At 42.3% G+C, this 27,678-nt stretch overlaps 1 protein-coding gene across 1 annotated transcript in view; it reads left to right on the forward strand.

Annotated features, from left to right (window-relative positions):
• The window catches only part of reln (reelin), a 1,039,407-nt gene that overhangs the window by 881,386 nt on the left and 130,343 nt on the right, over positions 1–27,678 (forward strand). The window contains exon 57 of the mRNA XM_053500241.1: positions 12,672–12,886. Within this exon, the coding sequence (XP_053356216.1) occupies positions 12,672–12,886 (215 nt within the window). The remainder of the gene's footprint in view (positions 1–12,671; positions 12,887–27,678) is intronic.

Raw genomic sequence — 27,678 nt, forward strand, 5'->3', positions numbered from 1 at the left:
CGGTTGGGTCTGATGGGTGATAGGGCTGGATGATAGGGGCCGACCGTCGACCGAAGTGATCTTTACTGGCTGGGATAACGCCTCAATCTTCACCCCGAATTCTTTGGCATAGGTAGAGACAATGAAGTTACCAGCGGCACCGGAGTCAATTATGGCCGAACCCGTTTGTGGCCGATTTGGAGGTTTACCTGAACCGTGAAACGTGAGATGGTGGCATTGGTCGTGGTGGAGAGGTGGAGGGGGCCCGGTGAGTCTCTCCTCGCACTCACCGGGGCTGTGCGTTCGGCAGATCGCCCGGTGATGTGCCGCCGACCCACAGTAGGCACACAAGCCCCCTCGATACCGCCGTTTGCGGTCCGCCATGGTCAGGAAGGCGCGTCCTAATTGCATGTGAACTCGTTGTACGAGTGGGCGGTATCTGTATCTGCTCATAGAACTGCCGTGGCCCACTCAGCTGCCTGCCCGGATAGCAACGAAACCAGAAGCGTGATGCGTAGCCGATTGGTGGAGTACCTGGTGGAATTAAACTCAAACACCAGATCAATCGCTGTTAAAAACACACTGCACTTCCCGTCCGTGCCATCCCATTTATCCGGAAGTGCCAGAAATACATCGGAAGGAGGGTGGGTGGGTATGGTGCGGCGCAGCGGCCGCTGCGAGATCCACAGCCGCCCGGAGATCCGCATTCTCTTGCCGGAGCTCCACGACCTCGCAGCGCGAGGCCGTGACGTCTTGGAGGCCCAGGCGCAGATTAGCGATCTCCCCAGTTAGCTAAGTGGTCAGCTCGGCGTGCTGATCTACCACGTCGCAGAGGTGCGCATGATCCGCTGGGTTCACCGCGGATAGCTCAGTCATTCTGTCAAGAACCAACCTAAGGTGACCAGAAGACTTGGTAAACCCAAACGCGGAAGAACACGAGTAGGCAGGATAATCACGCTATTTAATCTAAGGACTCTCACGAATGGGGAGCAAGGGAAAGACACAATCTAACCCGCGTCCTATAAATGCACACTCAATCAGAAAGGAAAACCAATAAAGTGAGTACTCACGATTCGATGAACGATTCCGACGAAGCATGGGCCAAATGACTGAACAAGATATCCTTTTATACTTCCTGGTTTGCGACTGCTTAACTTCCGGGTCCTAGTGCTGGTCGCGTTCCGAGTGTGCATGACAAATTTAAGTTCTTATTGGCATCATCAGTGTTTTTTTGCACTGTTCTTACACTTTTATATTTTAACATGTAATTTATGTGTAATTTGTGATAACAGCTAAATTTTCTGTTATAGTGACTGCAGTAATTTACATTTACATTCAGGCATTTGGCAGACGCTCTTATCCAGAGCGACTTACAAAAAGGCAGTAATGCTGCTAAAAAGTCAACTTTAATTGTTTAGGCCTAATAAACTGTTTAACTGAACTCACTAGTGAATCTCAAGTTTTTGTGTGTGTCAAATACATTCTCAAATAACCTAAACACTGAAAATATATAAACTTATTTTGTCCTCAGATTCTTTCTTGTCACTCTCCTCTCAGTCACATACCTGTCTAATGGCTCATTATGCAGCTCACTATGCAGGCCTTCGTCTTCTCAGGTGTGAATCACTGCATTGGTAATGATATATATGCCTTCTCGCATCGACCCTTTACACTCAAAAAGTGACTTAAAAATGTTAATCACTATATTGTTTTCTGTGAGCAAGTAAACAAGATCATTTTCACATCATTTTGAATCAAAAACACTAGTCCACCAGCCCAGTTTTTAAAAGTCTTGTAAACGAATGTTCTGTATGAGTTTAACACTAGAAGCGCCGAGCAGCGGTCATTTGACCGCAAGGGGGTAAAAAAAAAATAATACTTCACACTCGATCAATTTCCAGGACCCTCCTTTCATGACTTTTCCTAGTTCTGTGAGCTTAATCACCCTGTATGCTTACATTTTTTAAATCGCACCAGTAAAAGCCAGTATAAAGCTATTTTGCTCTTATTTACGTGAAATCGCTGACAGCTGCGCGGCGGCATGACGTTTCCTGTCTTTTCCAACCTGCGATTCTCATTTCGCTCAGCAGATGGCGCAAGGAATTGCGCATACTATCTATGCGTCACTCAGTGTGTATATGTAACTATCTCAGGTGTCATATTCCATATATGCAGTTTAATATATATATATATATATATATATATATATATATATACTTCCGTGAAATATCGACAATTCGCCATTCATTCTGGGGTTGATAATCAGCGATATTTTATATGGACATTTAGGGGATTTTGCTTTACTTAATTTTTATAACGTTTTGAGAAAATTCATTAGTCTGTTCATTCTGTTAGAAGCTTCTGTGAAATTATCTCTAAAACAATATTGTTTTACATATTACATGTAATAACCCCTCCTGAGGATATAAAGCCTCATTATTAAATTTGTATAAATCAGATCTACCACAGCAGATAATAAACTATGCTATGTCATAACCGAAGCAAAGACCACGATTATGCCTCGTTTTGTTCAATGTTGCTAGGCAACGGACCACGCGCCTCATCGGCGGAAACGTGGTTCACTTTGCCGCGGTGTATTATAAACCTGCGGAATGTTTCACTGCTCATGTTCATGTAATAAAAGCGAGGGAAATGTGGAAGTGATGTGTAGCCACTGAATGAGAACTAAATCAAAGATTTCGGTAACTACACTGAGTGTAACATCTGCATAGTGACACTAAACAGCTGAACAACTTCACTTTTCCGTTTAACTCTGAGAAAAAAAAAGCTGTATTTTGTTTGTTTATATTTAGAATGTTTATAAAAGTACACGAAGTAGGCACGCGCGCACACACACACACACCCCTCCCCTGAGCCCTCGGTAAACATCCAATCACCGTCGGTATGCAAATGAGTCAAGACGTAGCCTAACGTGGTGTCGTGTCGGATTTCAGCGGTCACGGAGAGGAAAGACTTTGAAGCAGTTGCAGCGTTTTTTCAGTTACAACAAGCACAGCGATGAGTCCACGTTGTTTCACTGGTTATGACATAGTGACACTAAACAGCTGAACAACTTCACTTTTCCGTTTACCTCTGAGAAAAAAAGCTGTATTTTGTTTGTTTATATTCAGAGTAACACCTTCCAACCACCTCTCATAGTCTATTGTTAGTTTTAATGATTTGGCAGAAACTAATTATCACTACACAAGTACCCCAACACCACTGATCATGAGTTTCAGCTGAAACTAATTCTATACATTTCAGTTACAACAAGCACAGCGATGAGTATAAAAATACAATAAGGTATCAGTTTGGTCTGTGTAGTTAGTGCCCTTGTATAGAATAAATAAATGAATAACACATTCCAACCACCTCTACCACCTCTCAAGAGACTGCCATAGTTTTGCAAAAATACTTGCAAAACATCAGCATACATTGGAGGGAACTTCTGAGGTGGTCAGTGATTGATGGCACGGTCGTTCGGAGGGGGTTGTGATCACACCTACAGTTCTTTTGTTCTAGGCTGTCGGTCAAATATCTCTCCACTTGAAATGGAAGCACAAAATTGAGGGGCAACATGCAAGGGATTTCAGCATCTTGACGCACATAAGCTGTTTATAAAGAAGACACTGTTTTTTTTTTTTATTTTGTAATCTTTCTCGTGTTTACCATGTACTGTATAATATATATTCATTTTTAATGAATTGCTGTAAATAAACTACATATGGAGTTGATTTACCAGAAAGGACTTTTAAGTTTTTTGTGTGCTAAACTAAACTTCAGGGTCAAGTAATAGCGATTTTATTTGAACAAAAAAAATTATATATATATATATATATATATATATATATATATATATATATATATATATATATATAAAAAAAAAGGAAAGATTAAGAAACGGAATCTGAACGAAACAATGTTGATAAGTTCAAGCTTAGATTAACATATAAACTGCTTCAAAGTCTTTTCACTCCGTGACAGACTATATATATATATATATATATATAGAGAGAGAGAGAGAGAGAGAGAGTGCACCTTTATACATTTGGAATCTGCATCTACATTTTCTGTTGCATGTATAGAATTAGTTTCAGCTGAAACTCATGATCAATGGTGTTGGGGTACTTGTGTAGTGATAATTAGTTTCTGCCAAATCATTAAAACTAACAATAGACTATGAGAGGTGGTTGGAAGGTGTTACTCTGAATATAAACAAACAAAATACATCTTTTTTTTCTCAGAGGTAAACGGAAAAGTGAAGTTGTTTAGCTGTTTAGTGTCACTATGTCATAAACAGTGAAACAACGTGGACTCGTCGCTGTGCTTGTTGTAACTGAAAAAAACGCTGCAACTGCTTCAAAGTCTTTCTACTCCGTGACCGCTGAAATCCGACACCACACCACGTTAGGCTATGTCTTGACTCATTTGCATATCGACAGTCATTAGATGTTGACCGAGGGCTCAGGGAAGGGGTGTGTGTGTGTGTGTGTGTGCGCGTGCGCGCCTACTTCGTTTACTTTCTAAACATTCTAAATATAAACAAACAAAATACAGTTTTTTTTCTTAGAGGTAAACGGAAAAGTGAAGTTGTTCAGCTGTTTAGTGTCACATTTCCCTCGCTTCCACATTTTCCTCGCTTTTATTACATGAGCATAAGCAGTGAAACATTCCGCAGGTTTATAATACACCGCGGCCAAGTGAATCACGTTCCCGCCGATTAGGCGCGTGGTCCGTTGCCTAGCAACACTGAACAAAACGAGGCATAATCGTGGTGTTTGCTTCGGTTATGACATAGCATAGTTTATAATCTGCTGTGGTAGATCTGATTTATACAAATTTAATATTGTTTTAGCGATAATTTCACGGAAGCGATTTCAGAACTAAATCGCTGCTCCTGCTCCATCCGAGACGTTCAGAAGCTTCGAATAGAATGAACAAACTAATAAATTTTCTCCATACGATATAAAATTAAGTAGAGCTTTCCTTTTTGTTATAGTACGAAGCCCCTAGATGGACAAAGGAGGGAAAAAAAAGTCATGCCAAAAACTTTGGGCTATAATGCAAAACATGACTTGTTTTTTTTCTGCCGTTTTTTCCCTTTTCCTTTATCCCCTTAGAGACTCTGTAGTAGGTTTTCTCAGTTGAATATGTAAAAAAGATACCGCTGATTATCAACGCGGGAATGAATGGCGCATTGTCCAAGTGCAAGTTGATCTTGGAGCTAAACTATTTGCTTTGGGTAAAAGCGCCATCTAGCGATCATTGTGTGTCAGCAACAGCTTCCCATTCAAAACAACAGGCGGTCAAATGACCGCTGAACCGCGTTATTAGTAGGTGACACTGGCGCGGCGCTTCTAGTGTTAATGGCCTTATTTCAGCTACTTTTATTTTCACAAAACTTACTAACCACGCATAATATTTTTTTCCCAAAAAATGCAAACACATACATTAATTTTATCACGTATTATTGTAGAACAGTTTGTGCTAATTACAAGAAAAATACAGGTTGTTCAATAATATATTATAAGTAGCTGAAAAAAGCACAAATATCAGAGCATGTCCAAACATCTCAAGGGCCCCAAAATTACCTCGGACCCCAGAGAGTCATATTTTGGCACTAATTTAGAAAGTAACTCTGAAAAACCGTGATAAAGTCCTAATTGTATTTAGGTGGATAATAAACAATAGCACACAGTACAGGACATGCAAACTGAATCAACCAGTTCTATCTCAAAGCTATTGTAGCTTTTACATGGAAGTAAACGGCAGCTGAATTTTTGTTTTGTCCTCCACCGCAATGTGACACTCGGAATAGCCGGGAGGGCAGAGCTCGGAGAAGGTGCTGTTATCACCTTGTTTTAGCCAAGCAAAATAAAATACAAGTTGCGTAAATGAAATGAAAGTCTTATTTGTGAGTGATCGAGTGTTTAACAAGGCAGCCTTATGGCTCTGCTTTGGGGCTCGACTGAGCTGGCGGAGATTTCCCTGTACACAGCCCCGTGCCTGGATCATCACTGGCTGGCGACACGGAGGCGAACACATGGCTTCTGGAATAGCCGTTTTGAGCCACCGATAGCTGTACTCCTGAGAGCAAAGGAGGTAAAAATTTCCACATTCAGTAGATATTCCATTTGAAGCAAAGCCCAGATTATCCACACAGGAGGCCAGGTAGGCTTTCAGTTTAATGAGAATATCTTCTCTCTTTCCGCGTCTCTTGCGCCTCTTGTTGCGACGCAATGGGTAAACAGGACGCCATAGATGGGCAGGTACAGACGCTAGAAAAGGTGGTGGTGTCTTTGAACGTCCACTGTCATGCAAGTTGTTCATACTAGCCCATATCTTTAACAGTGTCAGGTGATTGTTTATCAGCAGAGATGACACATTATAAGAGACAATTCAAATAAACACAGCAATTAATAAATAACAAAACAGGGTAGGATGGCAGACCATACACAATGGCGCCATCTTGGTGCTTGGTATGTTGACATTCAGAATCTACAAAAGGAGGTAGGGCATTTTCATATTTAGCTCCAAAGCTTTGAAATAGACTTCCAGACAATGTTTGGGGCTCAGACACAGTTTCCCAGTTTAAAAGAAGACTCATCTCTTTAATCTGGCATACTCGTAATTCATCCTATAACTTCATACTCCAGTATATCTACTCCAGTACATCTATTCTGAATGGCAACTACGCTAGTTCTTTCCACCTGTTCTTTATTTTTCTACCCATCCTGAGGCATATGGAGCCAACCCTGCAAGGATCGTGAGGTACCCAGAGAAAGACCAGCACCAGCTGGATTTTGCTTTGTGATGGTTTGGAGCTACACATGCTGCTTCTTTGCTCCTAGTAATCCAGATCCCATCTGCCCTTTGCACCTGCTGACTCACGCCTTTGCTGAATTGGACATCATGTAAATTTAAATAACTTCTGTTATATTGAACTTTCAGCTGCATAACACACATAATGTTATATAATTTCTATCAGTTATCACCCAAATGATGATGGTTTCCCTGTTGAGTCTGGTTCCTCTCAAAGTTTCTTCCTATTGCCATCTCAGTGATTTTTTCCTTGCTACTGTTGCCATCACCCTTGGCTGTGTGATGAGATTGTCCCTGATAAGCAATCAGGGACAATCTCATCATTATCTAGACACATTTTTTTCACACATACACACTTCTATAGATTTTCTTTTTAAATTTTCATTTCATTTTTGTTAAGCTGCTTTTTTTTTGACCATTGGTAAAAATTCTATTATATTGAATTGAATTGAAAGTAAAATGCCACATGCTGAGCTGTTTGAGTGGAATGGTGTGCTGATGACATTTGGTCTTCAGCACACCACTCCAGGAGTTGCCACTCTTTGTTAATTAAGTGTGTCAATAGGTCTTAAATATTCATAAAAGGTTTTGGATTATTCAGTGAAACAGAGGCTCTACTAAAAAAAGGTTGGCACATCAGTCACTTTACCCAAAAATAAGTTCTAACATTTTCTAAGTGTTATAATTTAGTTGTTTTGAGATACTCATGCACGCGGTTTACTGAACTGTGTGTGTAAATTCCTAAACCAGACGACTGGATTAATTAACCAAGATGTGTTTTAACCAAGGATGTGCGTGGACCACTGACCTTCTTCTACAGGTTCTAAATTTGACATTGTTACCATATTTTAGTCCCTGGAATGGAAGAGACAAAGAATTTCCCGATCATAACATACGTTGTATTATTTTTAAACACTCTATACATAATCAATGATTTATTATACTATTTTACAAATGAAATCATTTTATTTTGATTTTTTTGTAGATTTATAAAATGTAATATTTTATCAAAATAATGGACCGGCACTGGTAATGGTTTATTTTTATGAAATTTAAAATATAAATATTCTATAAAAAATAACAAATTAAGTTATTGTGAATATAGTAATTAAAAAACAACAAAATGCAAATTTGCACAAATTTAAGAAGAGGCCTGAAGCACTGGAGGTCTTTAGAAACGGCCTTAGGCTCCAGATGGTTTTAAAAGTAATTCTAGTTCCAGGAGCGGACTTGATTTATTTGTAACACACGAAGGAAGTGACGTTTGTGCTGGTTCCGAATAGTGAAGCAGTCACCGACAATCCCTGCGAACTGAGCAGGGTGTAGGGAGCACCCTGTGAAGTACACTTCAAAATAGAGCACAGCTGAAGTATCTAGCAGGTTATCTAGACACATTTTCCTATCTCCTCAGAACTACAGCAACCACTAGCTAATCCCACCCCTGACCCAGTTTAACCCATACGTCATTACTCCTGGCTCCTGAACCCAGAACTTGTTGTTCTCTTTCAAAAGCTTCACTCGATGCTGCGTAAAAACACTATGAGAACATCTCTTTGTTCTACCGGTTGTGAAGCATGTGTGTATCAAACACGACAAATTTTGGCTTATATAACCTCAGTCAGGTGACGTCATCTGATGAGGTGCACCTACAGGTTATGAATAGAAGTCAACTGGAAACATCCTCAGTTCTTTTTGGCTACGTTTACACTGTCAGGTAAATGTGACCAAATTCAGATTTTTTTGCTTCAATGTGACACATATCGGATGTTCTATGTCCGTGTAAACAGGAAAAAAACGCATGCATTCCGATATTTTAAGATCGGTTTCAGGCCTTCTTCATATGAGGAAATAAATCAGATATAAATCAGATATGTGCTAATGTGATTGTCGTGTAAACAGACAGATCGGATTTCCTGAGTCATTGCGTTCTGTACTTTATTAAAACTGCGACTTTTTCGCGGTTTAATGACGTAATGTTATTCTCCGGTGGAAGCGCGTGTGGAATTATAACATCGCAGGTGACATAAAAAAGTAAAAGCACCTAACCCCCCCCAGGGCCTTTTTTTGGCTTTTTAGGGCTAAATAAAATTAAGAAATTAGTATTTGGTGAATGAAGCCTATGCGCAGGCTGCAATTATGCTGTTTTTTTCTCCTCCTCCGTTTTAAACCCATGGTGACGTTTTGCGAACTTTGCATATATCGCAGAGCGTTAAGCATACTTCACCTTCATCTATCTTGGCTAGTGTGTAGTCCAAGAACCTCTCTTTAAGTATGCGCAATGTTTCAGGTGGCATGGGAAGTGTAAACACGTGTATCGGATATGAGTCATAGTTGAAAGAACGTGTAAACCGATGGTCAAAAAAATCTGATATGGGCAACAAATTAGAATTGGGCATCGAGACCTGCAGAGTAAACATAGCCTTAGTCTTCAAGTACCACATTGTGTTTGCGTGTGTGTGTGTGTGTGTGCAAGCGAATATACAAACAAAAGAAAGAAAGTGTTGGATAACTTAATATTCGATAGAAGAGTTGGATAGGAAATGCTTGCCCCCGGGTGACAGATTTCTTTCGAAAGGCAATCACCACACTTTCTGTTTTGAGTGCTTAGCGGTACATTCCTGGGGTTCATGTGCCGATCTGGCAGACGCCCATGAGACGGAATTCCCCCTTTCTCTCACGCCCTAGCCGGATCAGGAAGTTTTAGCGTCCACTATTTAAGTGTGCTCCAATGGTTCTTGTGAATGAAAGAAGTTCATCTTTTGCTTCCGCGGAAATGGAGATAGCCACCTAAGAGCGCTCCTCTAATGATGACCGAGCATTTGAGGAGTTACTGGAAGTAGTAAAAAAACGTGCGGTCGAACGATTACACCTCGACTGGCCGCAGGAGCAAAAAAATAATAATAATCCCCCAAGCGCTCAAAGTTAGATGACCGGTTTTTGTTGGGTGGCCAGGGGAGGGGCCTCAACGTTGGTCCCTCCTTTTCTTTGGTGACCCCCATGACGAGTTAACTCATTTATGAAATAAGCCCTATTCAACCCATGTTTTTGTGCTATTGACATCGAATGTCGATGCGAAAGCGCGATTTTTTATGATGATGGCCCAGATCAAAGAGATGCTTGCAGGCTATCTCTTTCCTGGGGCTCTTTCCTTGAAAAAGCCCATACTTCCCACCAAGCCATGTAGACTAACAAATTTGTTGGTTGGAAAAGCTTTTACAGGCAGCGGGTCAGGCTGGTGCTGCCCAGCACACCATGGCTGATTTACAGGCATACCAGGCTGATCTGCTGAGAGAATTGAGCACTGGCAGGTCTATCAATGGCGCGGCATTTGCAGAGCTACGCCGAGCCACAGATTTTTTTCTCTGTGCAAGGAAAGTTGTCCTTGTGCTTATGCCCTAGTTCTCTCAGAACGTCCGTAGCTGCTATTTCAGCTTGTCATGTTCTGCCTAATGGGGTTTATTCAATTCAATTTAATTTGTATAGCGCTTTTAGCAATTGTCATTGCCGCAAAGCAGCTTTACACAATCAAAAAAATTATGGTCAGTTTGTCCCTGGTGAGCAAGCCGAGGGCGACAGTGACAAGAGAAAAAACTCCCTGAGATGGTAATAGGAAGAAACCTTGAGAGGAACCAGACTCAACAAGGAACCCATCCTCATTTGGGTGAAACAGAAAGCAGTAAATGATCTGCATTTATACAGTCTGTTAGATGGCAGGCTGTTCAGCTACAATAGCTGATGTTAATTGATGTTAATATGGAGTCCAGGTAGTTATTGAAGACCCAGGTAGACTTGTAGGAAGTTCCAGTCCTGAACTATCGAACTGTCAAGTCCCCAGAGAAACAGTAGCCAACAACAGTTGAGGCCAGAACCATCTTCTAGGTAGAGAGAATCATCACCAGACGCATCCCAAAGAGACACACGGGGCATCCATGTGACGAGATCTCCAACCAGAAGCGGGGCACCAAAGATGTCATTGCCCTAGCCAACGAGGCGCACGGTCACACTTCGCCTCTAGGAATCGGGGCTCATTCGACTAGGAGGATTGCCTCATCAATTGCGCTGGCAAGGGGTGTTCCCCTTGCAGCAAGTGTGTGATGTGGCACACATCCTCTAGTCCTCTTCGCACAAATTTGTTAGATTTTATAGTTTGGATGTCTATGCTACTCCGGGCTCACGGGTCCTCAAGTCAGCATCCCAAAGTTATGTCTTGGACCTCCTTGGCTATTGTGCGCACAAGCAACACAACCTTGGGGGTCCAGACACTTTGGTATTTTTGTTACCATAGCATTTTTTTTTTTACGCAGCATCGAGTGTAGCTTTTGAAAGGGAATGTCTCGGGTTACTTTGTTGTAACCCTGTTCCCTGAAAAAGCGGGAACAAGATGCTGCGCTTCAATGCCGCATTGCTGGCATGACTGGACATCCTTTCAGACAAAAATTGACCTGAGGATGTTTCCGGTTCACTCCTATTTATAACCTGCTGGTACACCTCATCAGATGACATCACCTGACCAAGGTTAAATACGCCAAAATTTGGCATGTTTGATACACACATGCTTCACAACTGGTAGAACAAAGAGTTTCCATAGTGTTTTCATGCAGCACCTCATTCCCACTTTTTCAGGGAACAGGGTTACAGCAAAGTAACCCGAGATGCTCCTTTCTGTCACAATTGACTCTGCTGGTCAATTCTTTAAGCATCTTCCCTTCCCATCTTCCTGGCATATATGTAATCACACTCCTCAATGGCTGGGTGGGGCTAAATGGGGGAATCCTATTTGGAACACTAGTGACTCATGCTGCTCCCACTCTGGCAGAAATGCAGCCAGATGATTCCTGGAGCTTAGCCAAGACTTCTTCTGCATATGATTATGCTATTGAGTTTCACATTCAGGCAGCATCCCACAAATTGGTATGCCCAAGCAATTTATGATGCCTTCCCCATGGTCTCCCTGATGATGTCAATGACCAACTGATTACCCAGGAACTCCCCAGTGATCTCAGCGGCCTCATGGATTTAACAGGGAGCCTTCTTCTCTAGACCCAGATCTCCTAGCCCACACCCAGTATTCGTGCTAACCCCCAGCTCATACCTAGAGCCTATGCAGGTAAATCGGACCCTGATCCCCCTTAAAGAACATCAGTAAAAACTCCAACCTTGTTCTTATCTTTATTGCCAGACAAGTCACTATCGTCTCCAATGCTTGTTAAAAGCAAAACCTCTTTGCTAAACCTAGGGGCTCTGGATGGGTCTGCTATCAATGAATACCCTAGTCCACTTTTGCCTGCGATCCTTGTCATATAAGGCAGACCTCACCTGGGTCCTGTACTAATTGATTCCAGGTTTAGCCCAAACTCTGGGCCCATATTCACCAAGCGTCTCAGAATCACTTGTAGGAATTGTGCTCAAAGTTAATTTCGGACTAAAAATCATCCTGCCTCAGTGAAGGACAAAAGAGTTATTTATAAAGTTCCTACTGTTTTTCCCAGCAAGGAGTAGGAAAGCATGTGATGTCACTTTTCACTGAGAGCAGTAAAGTAGGCTGCACATTATAGTGGGTTATTGTCATTTTTACAGTTTTTTTGTAGTTTTAAATAGTGGAAAAGCAAAATAGTGAAATCAGCAGTAGTTGAGTAAAAGCTTTATGCACACAGACAAAATGGAGAGCATGCAGATAAACTCAGCAAAACACAAAAGAACAACAACAACAAAAAAAAAAAAAATCTTAATCCAAGCTTAGGACCTAACAACAGACCACTTGGCTATAAATTGCTGATGATAACCCACAGTCCGTTTTCTGGATGTTTAGTGGTCAGCATATATTTTTTCAACTGTATAATACAATATACTGTATTTGTGTTTATTTGCAGATTGCAGTTGGTTGCAATGTGCCGAGGAGAAATGCTGAACGGCATGTTCATGTTCAATATTCAGTGGACTATGGTGTCTCCTGGAAGTATCTGGTACCACAGTGCCTTCCAGGTAACCCTTTATGTGGGGCACAAGTTTCCCAGCCCTCTGCCTTCTTTCCTGCAAAAGGCTGGAAGAGAGCTGTTTATCCCCTGCCTGACAGTCTCGTAGACAAGTAAGCATGTTCATAAATTCATTGTTTTCACAGAATTGTAAAAATCTTTTTTTTTAACCTAATTAAAAATAACACAACTTTCTTCCAGATGCTCAGCCTTAATTCCATACACTAGAGAGCGTTATGTAGGGTTCCTTGTGTCAAACTAATTTTGACAGCTAAATGTCAAAGGTCATATCAAAGGTCATAATTGTCTCCTGTCCCATGAAAGTGAATGTTTTTTACTTCTTTCCCATCAGAATATAAAAATAAAAAATAAAACGAATTTTGATGGTTTAAGGTTTAATGGTTTTATACTCTTAATAGGGTCATTGAGAGTAGTTAATTGTGTATACTGTTGTTTAGAACCCCCCTACCTTCTAATCCCTCTCCGCATTAACACATTAACATTAACACACAATAGAAAAATTCTAAACTTTCTTTAAAAGCATAGCACAATTTTAATTAGTGTCAGGATAAACTACAACAATGGATTAATGAATGTAGGGGAATAAGAATAAAAATTTTAAGAATAAGTATAGCAAATCCCTATGTGTTAATAAATCATGAAACAATTTCTTACTCAGCATTGTCCTCTGGCCTAAATATTACACAATATATATTTATATATATACACACACACACATATAGGCAGCAAAAAAAGAAACGTCCTCTGACTTTCAACTGTTTTTACTTTCAGTAAACTTAATGTGTAAAAATTTATATGAACACTAAAACAGTCAACACCATAAGACATAAACTAAAAAAGTTTCACAATGTGTCCCTGAATGAAGGGAGGCTCAAAATCAAAAGTACCAGTCAGTATCTGGTGTGGCCCCCAGCTGCTTGAAGTACTGCTGTGCATCTCCTCCTCATCGACTGCCTATCGCGGACAGTCTGAGCACTGATAGAGAGATTGTGTGTTCCTGGTGTGACTCGGGCAGTTGTTGTGGCCATCCTGTACCTGTCACGCAGGTGTGATATTCGGATGTACCGATCCTGTGCAGGTGTTGTTACACGTGGTCTTCCACTGCAAGGATGATCAGCTGTCCTTCCTGTCTCCCTGTAGCGCTGTCTTAGGCGTCTCACAGTGCCGACATGGCAATTTATTGCCCTAGCCACATCAGCAGTCCTCATGCCTCCCTGCAGCATGCCTAATGCATATTCACGCAGATGAGCAGGAACCCTGGGCATCTTTCTTTGGGTGTTTTTCACAGTCGGTAGACAAGTCTCTTTAGTATCCTGCGTTTTTAGAACTGTGACCTTAAATGCCTACCTTCTGTAAGCTGTTAAGGTGTAAACGACCATTCCACAGGTGCATGTTAATTAATTGATTATGGTTAGTTGAACATGCATGGAAAACATTGTTTAATCCCTTTACAATAAAGATCTGTAAAGTTATTTGGATTTTTACAACATTATTGTTAAAATACTGTAAGCGTTAACCCCTAGAGGGTGCCAAAGCACCCAAAGACATTGTGTTGATTCATGTTTGTAGTTTTGTTTGAGTTGGACTTCGTGTCCCAGACTGCACCTCGGTCAGGTGAGGGGAGCACACACCTGAACCGAGGAAAAGTAATTACGTTAATGATTATAAATAGCCTGACTGAACTTCAGTCAGGCGTCTAGCTTTTGTTTATATATTATGGTTTATGTCGGTGTGGTTTTGTTTAGTATTTACATTAAAATGTCGAACGTGCTCCTCAGGAAAAGCTCTACTTTTGTGTTTCGTGTTCAGCTTAATAAAAGCCTCTTTTGAACTGCCAGCTCACCTCTGCAGTTATGCCACACGCCGATTGAAAAACCATGACAGAAAGCTAGACCATAAAAGTGGCATAGCGGAGGTCTCTCCCCCAGATGTTTTTTGGGGGGGAACTATTACCATCTCGCCCGAGCTGGTGGAATGGCTGGACGGCAGCAAGGGGGAAGGAGAGAGAGAGCTGTGGCAGAGCTGGGAAGGCTGCAGGCTCGCCAAACCGGCGGACTGGCTGGAAGACAGCGAGGAGCAGAGAGAGATAGAGGCGCGGCAGGCTGCAGGCTGGCCATTCGGCGGACGCCATTTAAAGGTGAGGCAGCGGGGAGATACAAGGTCCCAACCACCGACCAAGAGGCACGGGCTGAGGAGGTCTGGCATGACGGTGGCGAGGGACAAACCGGGGACGTCTACACGTTTTTGGCGCAGCAAAACAAGAAGCGCATTTCTGACCTGCAGGAGCAGGTGGTGCAGCTTTAAAAGCTGCTCGTCCAGGTTCGGGAGAGCCACGCTGTAGTCCCGGATATTTTCCCTCTCTCTGATCTGGACGACGCGCTCCCTCACCCGCCTCCGCCTGTGGTCAACACGGAGGACTACGCGTCGCTGCTGCACGGCAACAAGGACGCGTTTCCTCCACCTCCGCTTCTCTTCCTCGTTGAGGACTACGCGCCGCTGCTGCACAGCGACAAGGATGCGTTTCCTCCACCTCCGCCGCCTCTGCCTGACATGGAGGACTACGCGCCGCTGCTGTACGGCGACGAGGATGCGTCTTCTCCACCTCCACCACTGCTGAACGGTAAGGACGACACATTCCCTCCGTCTCTGCTCGAAAGCAAAGATGGCGAGTCGTGGAGCGACTGAGAGAACATTGTCCTTCCTCAACCTCCAGGCTTCGCGGATGTCACTTCAGCTCCGCCGCCCAGCTAAGCGGACGTCGCTTCAGCTCCGCCGCCGCCCAGCTCATTGAGTAGAAATGCCAGATTTGGCCAGAGAAAAACTCCCGCGTTTTCCGCCTTCCATCTCAGACAGTCCTCGCTGACCGACAAAGCATGCAATTCACTGACCTCTTGGCTGAACATATTGCCAGGAGAAAGACTGTTTTCCATGTCAGGAACTTCAAGCTGGCCTGTCCAAAGGTTCAAATGATGACAGTAGTAAGGTCCCAAGCGGGTGACCTCATCATCTTCCCTGGGCATAAGCGGCGTGTGCCCTTAAGGAACTGAGACAGTAAGGGGTGTTTACCAACACTTGCACCCAGCCCAGATGCATGAAAATGTGAGATGGCTGAGATATATACTTTTATGGTGTTAACCGATTTCCCAGAATCCAACAACGTCTGGAGGAACGGGAGAACAAAGCTAGTGTCACAATTGGTAGCATCTAGCTGCTGATCTCGGCACCATGTGGAGAATATTCACCATTTGCTTGAATAGTTACTCCAAGTAGAGGGTGCCTTAGATCTATTTATTGTTCTCCTTACAGCCTCATCAGAGGTTAGAGAGGGGCTAAGTAGAGACCACACCCACAAATGTAGAATTTCCGGCTTTGGGTGCCAAATTTGTCCTGCTGCTTGAGACAGAAGATCGGCTCTTTTCGGTAGCTGCCAAGGGTGACCTTAAACCAAGCGTAGAAGTGCTGGGAACCAGAGTTTCTTTGGCCATCTTGGGGCCACCAGCAAGATTTTGTGATGACCTATTGCTATTCTCCTTAGCAGCAGGGGAATCAGAGGTAGAGGGGGCAGGGGTAGCTCAGTGGTTAAGGCATTGGACTACGGTTCGGAAGATTCCAGGTTCAAACCCCACAACCACCAAGTTGCCACTGTTGGGCCCTTGAGCAAGGCCCTTAACCCTCAACTGCTCAGATGTATAATGAGATAATGTATAATGAGATCTGCCAAATGTCTAAATGTCTAAATGTAAATGTAGGGGGATAAGCATACAACAACTCTTCCGGCCATTCTTGAGATAGTGCATCTATCCCCAGGGGATCTCCTAGGCTGCTTAGAGTTGTCTCTGCTGTTGCAAACAGATTGATCTTTGCCATCTCAAAGTGTTTCCATACAAGTCTCACTGTTTCGAGATGGAGACGCCACTCTCCTGGGAGTGGTCCGGTTCGAGACAGCAGGTCTGCCGCTTTGTTCACCACTCCTGGTATAAACGCAACTTTGAGAGATAGAAAGTTTTGGGACGCCCAGAAAAGTAGTTTTCTTGTCACCCAGAGGCATCGTGCTGATCTGGTTCCCCCCTGGTAATTGATGTGATACACCGTGGACATGTTGTCCGTCCTTATCAAAACATGTTTGTTTTGTAATAACGGGAAAAAGGCATTCAGAGAGAGGTGAACCGCTCTTAACTCCAGTACATTGATGTGTTCTGAGGTCCAGGGAGGGTCCCAGGTGCCCCTGACAGATCTGCCTTCCCAGACTGCTCCCTATCCTGTCAGGGAGGTGTCTGTTGTTATCACAGATCATCTCGCTGGGATGTTCCCTTAGGGTGTCCCATGTGATAGTAGCCTCTTGCTCCACCAAGGGCGTAGCATCTGGATAAACCTCTGTGTAATTCTTATTCTCAAATCTATGTTCAATTTGGGATGCAGATTAAAACTCTTCACCCACCATTGTAGTGGGCAGGCTCTAAGAAGGCCGAGGGGAACCACAGTTGCTGCTGCTGCAATCATACCCAGCAGCTGCTGGAACTGAATTAGTTTCACTTTTTTGTTCAGGTGAAATGACTGGGCCAGACTGGATAATTTTCTCACTCTCTGAGGGGATACCAAGACCATCATTAGGTAATAGTCTGGGGAAATCCCTACAAACAGTGTCCATTGCCGAGGACTTAGATTGGTTTTGTCCCTATTTATTTTGAATCCAAGAGACTGGACATGTTGGATTACTGTTCCAGTGTCTCTGATAACCTGACTGCGGGTAGGTGCGCAGATTAATCAGTCGTCCAGGTATGCTAGGATTTTTATTCCTGCACACTGGAGGGGATGAAGGGCTGCTGAAACCACCCTGGTGAAGGCTCTTGGAGATAACGAGAGGCCAAATAGAAGGACCTTGAAGTGGTAAACCCGATCCTGAAAGGCAAAGCGAAGGGATGGGTGATGATTTGGACAGATGGGTACATGAAAGTACGCGTCCTTTAGGTCTATGGAAGTGAACCATTCGCCTAAAAAAATAGGAGGCCCCTGCCGGAATTGTATCCTGTATCCGTTCTTGACAATACCTAGGACCCAGGAATCTGATGTGCACTTTTCCCAGCTGTCCAGGCAAAGCTGGGAGCATGCTCCGGCGGCCCCGAGACCATTATGCAGGACCTCCCTGGGGTTTGGATCCTCTGGGGTTGTGCCTCCTTGGGAATCCTCCACGTGCTGGAGGCTGATCAAACTGGGGAGTATGGTAGTATGGTCTGGTGCTCTTTTCATGGGGCTGGTAACCCTTAGTTTGTCTCCTTTTATGCCCCCAGTGATCCAAATGGTGCGAGTGTGGGGGACAAAAGAGCTGAGCACCTCTATGGTCAAGTCTAGTGGATGCCATATGACCAAATGTTTGCTGGACAGATTCCCTCCTGCACCTTGCCAGGTTGGCGGTGTTCAACACGGACTGAGAGTCAGTGTGAAAAACTCTACCAGGAACCACCGGCATATTGGTCAATTCTTTTTTTATGGTCTTAGACAGGGATGTCTGAGCCAACCAAATCTGCCTTCGGGCCATGACCGCTGAAGACATGGATGCACCAATATCCCTGGTAAGTTGTAAATGTGTGATAAGAGCTGCATTGACCAGATTCACAACATCGCAATCTTCTGAGCTGATCACTTTTCTCAGGGCTGCCAAGACTATTACCAGGGCATTTCCCGATCGGGCTGCCCTGGTCGCTGCATTGTATGCCTGGCACATTAGTCAATCTGTCTTCTGACCTTCGTTATCAGGACACCTAGGGTTATCTGTGACCCGATCAGGATGTAAAGAGGTTAATGCTGCACTTTCTCTTTCTACTTGAGGCATGTTACCCATGCCACTCTTAGGAGCATAATTTATTTTGGCCAGTCGCCTGCATCCTGCATTAAACTGGGGTGCTGCTTTTGGATTATTCCATGTTTTTCTCAACATTTGAGAATAATCCTTAGCCATAGGGATAGACACAGGGAGTTGAGCACAGGAAATACTTGCCCAGACACCTTGCTGTGGGGTTGAGACACTAACGTCTTCTTTAGTATCAAGACCCAATATTTTTGCAGCACTCAAAACGTGAGAAAGGATGTCAGAGTGTGATCTTTCTTCTTTAGAAGCACCAGACCTGGATTCATCCTCATTGTGCTCTTTAGCGTTACCCTCACTTCCATAAAGTGAGTCATTTGCATGCAGCAAAATAACATCTACCGAATCATCTGTCCCCTGGTGTGATTGCTCATCACCTAAGGAGGCTGTGGTTGGTTGTGCGCTCCCGGTAGCTGTATGTGTTTTAAATTGAGTGGCTAAGTCACGTAAAGCAGCTAAAATCTGTAACTCAGTATCATTTTCAGGTTCCTGATATATTATGGTTCTCGCCTGTTTAGCTTGTAAGATATCAGAGCGTGAGGACATGGAGTTATCGGGGGTGCGATCCCTCCTGCGCTTACAGGGATGTTCACTGGCGAAGGATGCCTTAGCCGTAGCATCCTGCTTGTTACCATTTGAGTGCCTGGATCTCTGCACTCTTTCCTGAAAAGGAAAGTGTGTTAAGTCTATCTTTAGGGTAAACGTTTTTGAGAATTAAACAATCCAGCTAAGATAAATGGTATGTCGTTAATTGATAAAATCTGGATTAAGGATATTTTATTTTATTTTGTTTTATTTATTTAATTTTATTTTTCAGTTTCCCCCCTGAGGGATTGCCACCTTATTGTGGTCAGGGGGTTTTCGTGCCTCAGTGACCTAAAGAGATATACCAGCAGGAGCTTAGTCTTCAAGTGAGACACCCAATTTGGACAGGTCTGAAGGTAGAGGCCTGACAAAGTGCATTCCACTTCTCCAGGCTTCTGATGCAGCTCACTTTCTCGCCGTTGTCTTAGACAGACAGAGAATTGGGATTTTCCTGTCTTCTCCAGCGCGCTTTGTTTTTAGCCTTGACACCTTTCAACTTTTCAGGACACCTTATATATATATATATATATATATATAGTTCATTCATGTCTTCTGAGGATGTCGACACATTTTTATGTTTTAAATTCAATTCAATTAAATTTTATTTGTATAGCGCTTTTAGCAATTTTCATTGCCGCAAAGCAGCTTTACACAGTCAAAAGAATTATTTAAGTTTAGCCAATGCAGTGAAGATAAGATAGGGGTGATGTGCTCATATCTTTTGGTTCTAGTGAGGACTCTCGCTGCTGCATTCTGGACTAGCTGAAGCTTATTTATGCATCTAGCTGAACAACCAGACAGTAAGGCATTACAATAGTCCAACCTAGAGGTAATAAAAGCATGAACTAGTTTTTCTGCATTGTTTAGCGACAAAAAAATTTATTTCTTATCCTGGCAATATTTCTGAGGTGAAAGAATGCTATCCTGGTAATATTCTCTACATGAGCTAATGAAAGGCTGGAATCAATAATCACACCAAGGTCTTTCACTGTTGCATTTGATGGAACAGAAAGGCCATCTAAAGTTACGGTGTGATCTAAAATTTTACTCCTAGCTGTATGCGGTCCTATGACTAGAACTTCTGTCTTATCCGGATTTAGCAGAAGTGTGATGTTTGGTGGATAACTTTTAATAGAAAGACACACGGAGACCAGGTTGCAGACAACTGCTCACTTTTTACTCTCTTATTCTATACCCCTCTTACTGGGTATACCAGCATATCTTAACAAGGAGAGCACCACCTTCAGGTAAGGAATAATAATACAACTCTCATACATTACATCTCCCCTCTTAAGAAATAAATTCCTTTACAAAATAACAACTACACATTTACTATTATAATTATTTTCTCAATTACACACTATAACTTAACTTACTCTTGATGTCACAACCTATTAACTATAAACATAGTACCTATAAACTATAAACACAACCTTTTTTTTTTTCTTTAATGTCTTTATGGAGAATAGAGCTTTGGTGGTTTAATCAGTCTTCCCCAACTTGACCTTTTTCCTGATCTTCCATGTCCTTAACAGGTGTCACAGGTCTTTTCACTGGTGACAGTGCAGGTGATTGCCCCGAAGTATTACTCTCTGCAAACTCGCTGTTGTCTGAAGAACACTCATCCAACTCGATAGAGCTTGGTTTCGAAAATGTCACTTCTCTGGTTTTCAGCAAGTCTCTCCGATTTCTTCTGCAGAAGTTTCCGTCAGGCCTTTGAATCACAAACGATCTCGGTGTTTCATGCGACCTTAACACAATTGCTGGTTGCCAGTTGTTCTTGACTTTCACCCTCATGTTTTCTCCAGTTGCAAGAGGTGGTAACTGTTTTGCCCCACAGTCAAAGTAACTTTTCTGTTTAAGCTGTCTGCCTTTAATGTCTTTATGTACATTTCTGTACAGTTGTGGTCTCAACAGCTTTGTTGATGTAGGCAATTTTGTTTTGAATCTTCGACCCATAAGCATCTGTGCAGGAGACAGTTTCACACCATCCATAGGAGCATTTCTGTACTCCAATAATGCAATATAAGGATCTCCTTGGCTCTCTTGTGCTTTCTTTAACAGGTTCTTAACTGTCTGGATTGCCCTTTCACTTTGTCCATTTGCCTAAGGAAATCCAGGACTAGACGTGGTATGTCCAAACTCCCAGCTTTCTGTAAATGCTCTGAATTCGGCACTTGAAAATTGTGGACCATTATCCGACACCACTTCCTCCGGGATTCCATGTCTCGCAAAGATCGACTTAAGAGCTCTCACCACATGTTTGCTCGTCGTTTGTGTGAGTTTAGCAATCTCCGGAAACTTTGAAAAGTAATCCACACACATCGAGTATTCCTCTTGGTTGAAGTGGAACAAGTCAACACCGACTTTCGCCCATGCTCTGTCTGGAATGTCATGACGAATAAGTGGCTCTTTGGTGTTACTCCATCTGAAAGTATTACAGATAGCACACTTCAACACGACATCCTCAATTTGCTTTGCCATGCCGGGCCAAAACATCACATCTCTTGCCCTCTCTTTGCATTTGACAATACCAAGATGTGACTCATGAATTCTTTGAAGCATGTCTGCTCTCAAGCTTTGTGGAACTACGATTCTCCAATTCTTGAAGAGTAATCCATCAGAACAGGTAAGTTCCTCCCTGTAAGTCCAGTACTTTCTTATGTCTGCTGGAACTTTTCTTATGTCATCAGGCCACCCTGACTGAACTACATTCACGACTTGTTGCAGCTCTACATCTTGCATTGTTGCTGTTCTGAATGTTTCCTTCTTTTCCTTGGAGATTGGCAAACACACTGACAGTGTATGAACTTGTAACTCATCTTCCAGTAGTGGTTCCACTTGTTCTTTTAAGTACGCTCGACAAGTCCTTTCCAGGCTTGTAACTGACCCGTATATCATACAGCTGTAATCTCATCAGCATTCTTTGCAGTCTCGGAGGAGCTTTTTGGAGAGATTTTTTTGAAAATGGTCTCCAAGGGCTTATAATCCGTCTCCACTTGTACTGTTTTTCCATAGACATACTGATGGAATTTCTCGCAGCCATAGACAATTGCTAAGAGTTCTTTTTCTATTTGGGCGTATCTTTTCTGACACTCAGTAAGAGACCTTGAGCCGAATGCTACCGGATGTCCTTCTTGCAGTAACACTGCTCCAAGACCTTCAGCGCTTGCGTCCACTGACAGCATTACCTCTTTGTTGATATCAAAATACTTTAACACTGGAGTGTTACTCACAAGTGACTTCAATCTTTCAAAGCTCTTCTGTTGTTCTGACCCCCAATGCCATGCTACATCTCCTTCCAGCAGTTTCCTCAATGGCGCACTTATGTCTGACATGTTTGGAATGAACTTGGACAGATATTGAAGCAGTCCTAAGAACCTCATCTGTGCAGCTTTGTCCTGTGGCTCTGGCATGTTCTGTATTGCTCTGACTTTTCCGTTGTCTGGCTTTAATCCTTCTGCCGTTAGAATGTGTCCTACATAGCTAACTTCAGTCATCCTGATCCTGCACTTGGTTTTGTTCAATTTTAGATTAAGGTCTCTGATTCTGTCTAACAGCTTTCTTAGTCTCTTGTCATGTTGTTCCATGTCTTCACCCCACACCAGAATATCATCCACTATGTTCACGACTCCCTCTAAGCCTTCCAGTCTTTGTGCAATGCACTTTTGAAATACTTCTGGAGCTGACACCATGCCAAATGGAAGTCTCAAAAACCGGTATCTTCCAAAAGGAGTGTTGAATGTACATAGTTTAGAGCTCACATCATCCAACTGTACTTGCCAAAATCCATGATTGGCATCAAGTACTGAGAATATTTTAGCATTTGGCATCTCCGCTACAATTTCTTCAATTGTACGCAACGGATAATGTTCTCTCTTGATGGCTTTGTTAAGATCTTGTGGATCGATGCAGATCCTGAGTTTCTCTGGCTTTAATACTGTAACCATACTATTGACCCAATCAGTAGGCTCAGTTTGCTTCACAATAACTCCAAGATCTTCCATTCGTTTCAGTTCCAGTTTGACTTTCTCTTTGAGAGCTATGGGTACTTTTCGTGGTGCATGAATGACTGGAGCAACATCTGGGTTTAGCTGTATGTGATGCAGTCCTGGTACACATCCTAAACCAGTAAACACGTCTTGATATTTACTCAGAATGTCAGTTTCATTTTTGTTTTCTACTTCGTACACTCTTTTAATCAATCCAAGTTTTGAGCATGCTTCTCTTCCCAGAATTGCTGGTAAATCTTCTTCTACAATTTGAAATTCCAGATCAAACTCAGTGTCTTTGTATCCACAGTTAAGCCATACTTTACCCTTTGTCTCCATCGTGTGGCCAGAATATGTAACTAAAGTGCAATTTGACTTCTTTAAAGTTGTTGTCTTGTTAGAAGTTTTCTCAAAATCTTTAAGAAAGAGTTGCACTCTGCTCCTGTATCTAGCTTAAAAGTAAGTAGACTATTGTTTATGCTGAATTCTTGTGTCCATTTCTTGGTTTCACTTTCCATTGTACAGACTGTATACATTTGTGGAAGCCATTTGCTAGCTTTTCCCTCACTTTGTTCAATTTTAATGGTACCAATAAATAATTCAGCATCTTGTTGTTCTATCTCATGTACTTTTTTCTCAAATCTTGTTTGTTTGTCCTTTTTCTGTGGAGTTTTGCACATGCGGCTAAAATGATTCTTCCTCGAGCACTCATTACAAATTTTCCCATATGCCGGACACTTCCTTGGCTCATGTACATACCCACATCTTGTGCACTCTTTCTCTTTCCTTGTGTGCTTGATATTCACTTGTCTGGCCGACTTTGTCTTCGTGATTTTGTTCACTGCAACTTCTGCTTCTTCATGCAGCACTTTCAAGTGGCTTTGTGTTATTTCGTTTGCACAACAAATATCCACAGCCTTTGCTAGGTTCAGATCTGTTTCTCTGAGAAGTCTAGCTCTCACAGTATCATTTTTAACACCACAGACAATGCGATCTTTAATCAAGTCATCATTTAATCTTCGAAACTCACAATCTTTTGCCTTATTTTTTAAGTCAGTCACGTATGCATCGATGGTTTCGTTCGGTCCCTGTGCTCTCGTGAAAAACATATGTCTCAGATACGTAATATTCTTTCTAGGCTCACAGTATTCTCTAAACTTCTCTTTGAGCACTTCAAAATTATCCACATCATCATCAAAGTCCATGGTATTAAATACCTTTATGGCCTCATCTCCCGCCACGTGAAGAAATGTCACGCATTTTACCTTGTCACTCTTTTCTGCAATGCCAGTTGCAATTAGATACAGATCAAACTTTTGAATCCACGTTCGCCGGTTTTCCGCTAAATTCCCTTCAAAATCCAAACTGTTAGGAGGTTTTAACTGATCCATAGTTTTCTTCTGACACCATGTGATGTTTGGTGGATAACTTTTAATACAAAGACACACGGAGACCAGGTTGCAAACAACTGCTCACTTTTTACTCTCTTATTCTATACCCCTCTTACCAGGTATACCAGCATATCTTAATAAGGAGAGCACCACCTTCAGGTAAGGAATAATAATACAACTCTCATACATCACAAGAAGGAAGTTAATTAGCATCCAAATTCTTATGTCCTGCACACATTGCTCAATTTTAGTAAGCTGTTTTTTCTCATCAGGTTTTGCTGAGACATATAACTGTGTATCGTCAGCATAACAATGAAAACTAATACCATGCTTACGGATTATGTTGCCCAGAGTAAGCATGTAAAAGGAAAAAAGCAGTGCCGCAAAGCAGCTTTACACAGTCAAAAGAATTATTTAAGTTTGCATGAAATGTGAATTTGTATGAATCAAAATGGTCAGTTTGTCCCTGGTGAGCAAGCCGAGGGCGACAGTGGCAAGGAAAAACTCCCGGAGATGGTAATAGGAAGAAACCTTGAGAGGAACCAGACTCAACAGGGAACCCATCCTCATTTGGGTGAAACAGAAAGCAGTAAATTATCTGCATTTATACAGTGTGTAGGGTGGGAGGCAGTTCAGCTATACTAGCTGATGTTAATTGATGTTAATATGGAATCCAGGTAGTTATTGAAGACCCAGGTAGATTTGTAAAAAGTTCCAGTCCTGAACTATCGAACTGTCAAGTCCCCGGAGAAACAGTTGCCAACACCAGTCAAGGCCAGAACCATTTTCTAGGTAGAGAGAATCATCCCCAGACACCAGACGCATACCAGAGAGACACACGGGGCATCCATGTGACGAGATCTTCAGCCAGAAGCGGGGCACCAGGATGGGTCAGACAGGTCCGGAGGGCAGAGGGAGTCTGGATCACTGGCAGCTCAGGAACGACATGTGTAGCTCGACAGAGAGAGAGAAAGAGTGAAAGGGGGAGACAGGAGGAAAGAGGAAAGAGAAAGAGGGGGGGGAGAGAAGAAGAGGAGAGATGGCAGTTAGGTATGGTCACAGTCACACAATGTATAATGTGAATATATATTGACTGTAGAGTGCAAGCAGAGACTCCGGCAGGACTAACTATGACAGCATAACTAAAAGGGAGAGCCAGAAGGAAACACAAACATGAGGGCTTCCTGACATGTAAAGCAAACAATCACCTCACCGTCAGCAAACCTGAGTGATTAATGAGAGTGAGGAAGACCGCATCCAAACATACCAGTTCACCATAATACTCTACGTCCATAAGATCCCCAGATCTGCTCCTTTACCTATGGCAAATCTATTTATAAAAATGCTTGGCTAAATAAATAGGTTTTTAGCCTGTACTTAAACACTGAGACTGTGTCTGAGTCCCAAATACTATTTGGAAGACTATTCCATAATTTTGGGGCTTTGTAAGAAAAAGCTCTGCCCCCAGCTGTATTTTTCATAATACGCGGTACTGACAAGCAGCCTGCATCCTTTGATCGAAGTAGGCGTGGCGGATCGTAAGGCACTAGCAGTTCGCTCAGGTACTGCAGCGTGAGACCATTTAATGCTTTATATGTCAAGAGTAGTATTTTAAAATCAATGCGAAATTTCACAGGGAGCCAATGCAGTGAAGATAAGATAGGGGTGATGTGCTCATATCTTCTGGTTCTAGTGAGGACTCTCGCTGCTGCATTCTGGACTAGCTGAAGCTTATTTATGCATCTAGCTGAACAACCACACAGTAAGGCATTACAATAGTCCAACCTAGAGGTAATAAAAGCATGAACTAGTTTTTCTGCATTGTTTAGCGACAAAAAAATTAATTTCTTATCCTGGCAATATTTCTGAGGTGAAAGAATGCTATCCTGGTAATATTCTCTACATGAGCTAATAAAAGGCTGGAATCAATAATCACACCAAGGTCTTTCACTGTTGCATTTGATGGAACAGAAAGGCCATCTAAAGTTACGGTGTGATCTAAAATTTTACTCCTAGCTGTATGTGGTCCTATGACTAGAACTTCTGTCTTATCCGGATTTAGCAGAAGGAAGTTAATTAGCATCCAATTTCTTATGTCCTGCACACATTGCTCAATTTTAGTAAGCTGTTTTTTCTCATCAGGTTTTGCTGAGACATATAACTGTGTATCGTCAGCATAACAATGAAAACTAATACCATGCTTACGGATTATGTTGCCCAGAGTAAGCATGTAAAGGGAAAAAAGCAGTGGACCTAAAACTGAACCCTGCGGAATGCCAAACTCCACTAGAGAACATGCAGAATAAACACCATTTAAGTCTACATACTGATAACGATGGGTCAGATAGGATCTGAGCCAGGAGAGGGCTCTACCCTTAATTCCTACTACATATCTAATCTGTGAAGAAGAATTGCGTGATCAATGGTGTCAAAAGCTGCACTGAGGTCAAGTAATACAAGCATAGTTACACAACCTTGATCAGAGGCCAATAGGAGGTCATTTACTACTTTAACGAGTGCTGTCTCTGTACTGTGATGAGGCCTAAATTCTGACTGATACAGTTCATGTATGCCATTTCTATGTAGATATGAGGATAGCTGCTCCGCTACTATCTTTTCCCGAATCTTAGAGATAAAGGGGAGGTTTGATATTGGCCTGTAACTGGACAGCTGACAGGGGTCGAGGTCAGGTTTCTTAATTATTGGTTTGATAACTGCTAATTTAAAAGATTTTGGAACATAACCAATGCTGAGTGAAGAATTAATTATTCTCAACAGGGGTTCTGTTATTGCTGGTACTATCTGTTTAAGCAAATGTGTCGGTACAAGATCTAATATACAGGTTGATGAATTTGCAGAAGAGATGAGTGAAATTAGTTCATTCTCTTCAAGGGGAGTAAAGTATTCTAGGTTCTGATCTGACATGGCTAGATTGTTCGGTTTCAAAACCTCAATTTTATGCCTAATATTTACAATTTTATTATTACAAAAGTAGTTGGGAACTCTGGGAGATTACTGATAAAACTGTTTGGTAGTTGATGTGAATGCACATT

The sequence above is a fragment of the Clarias gariepinus genome, chromosome 7 (genome assembly GCF_024256425.1).
Source record: "Clarias gariepinus isolate MV-2021 ecotype Netherlands chromosome 7, CGAR_prim_01v2, whole genome shotgun sequence".
In the NCBI taxonomy this organism is placed as follows: domain Eukaryota; kingdom Metazoa; phylum Chordata; class Actinopteri; order Siluriformes; family Clariidae; genus Clarias; species Clarias gariepinus.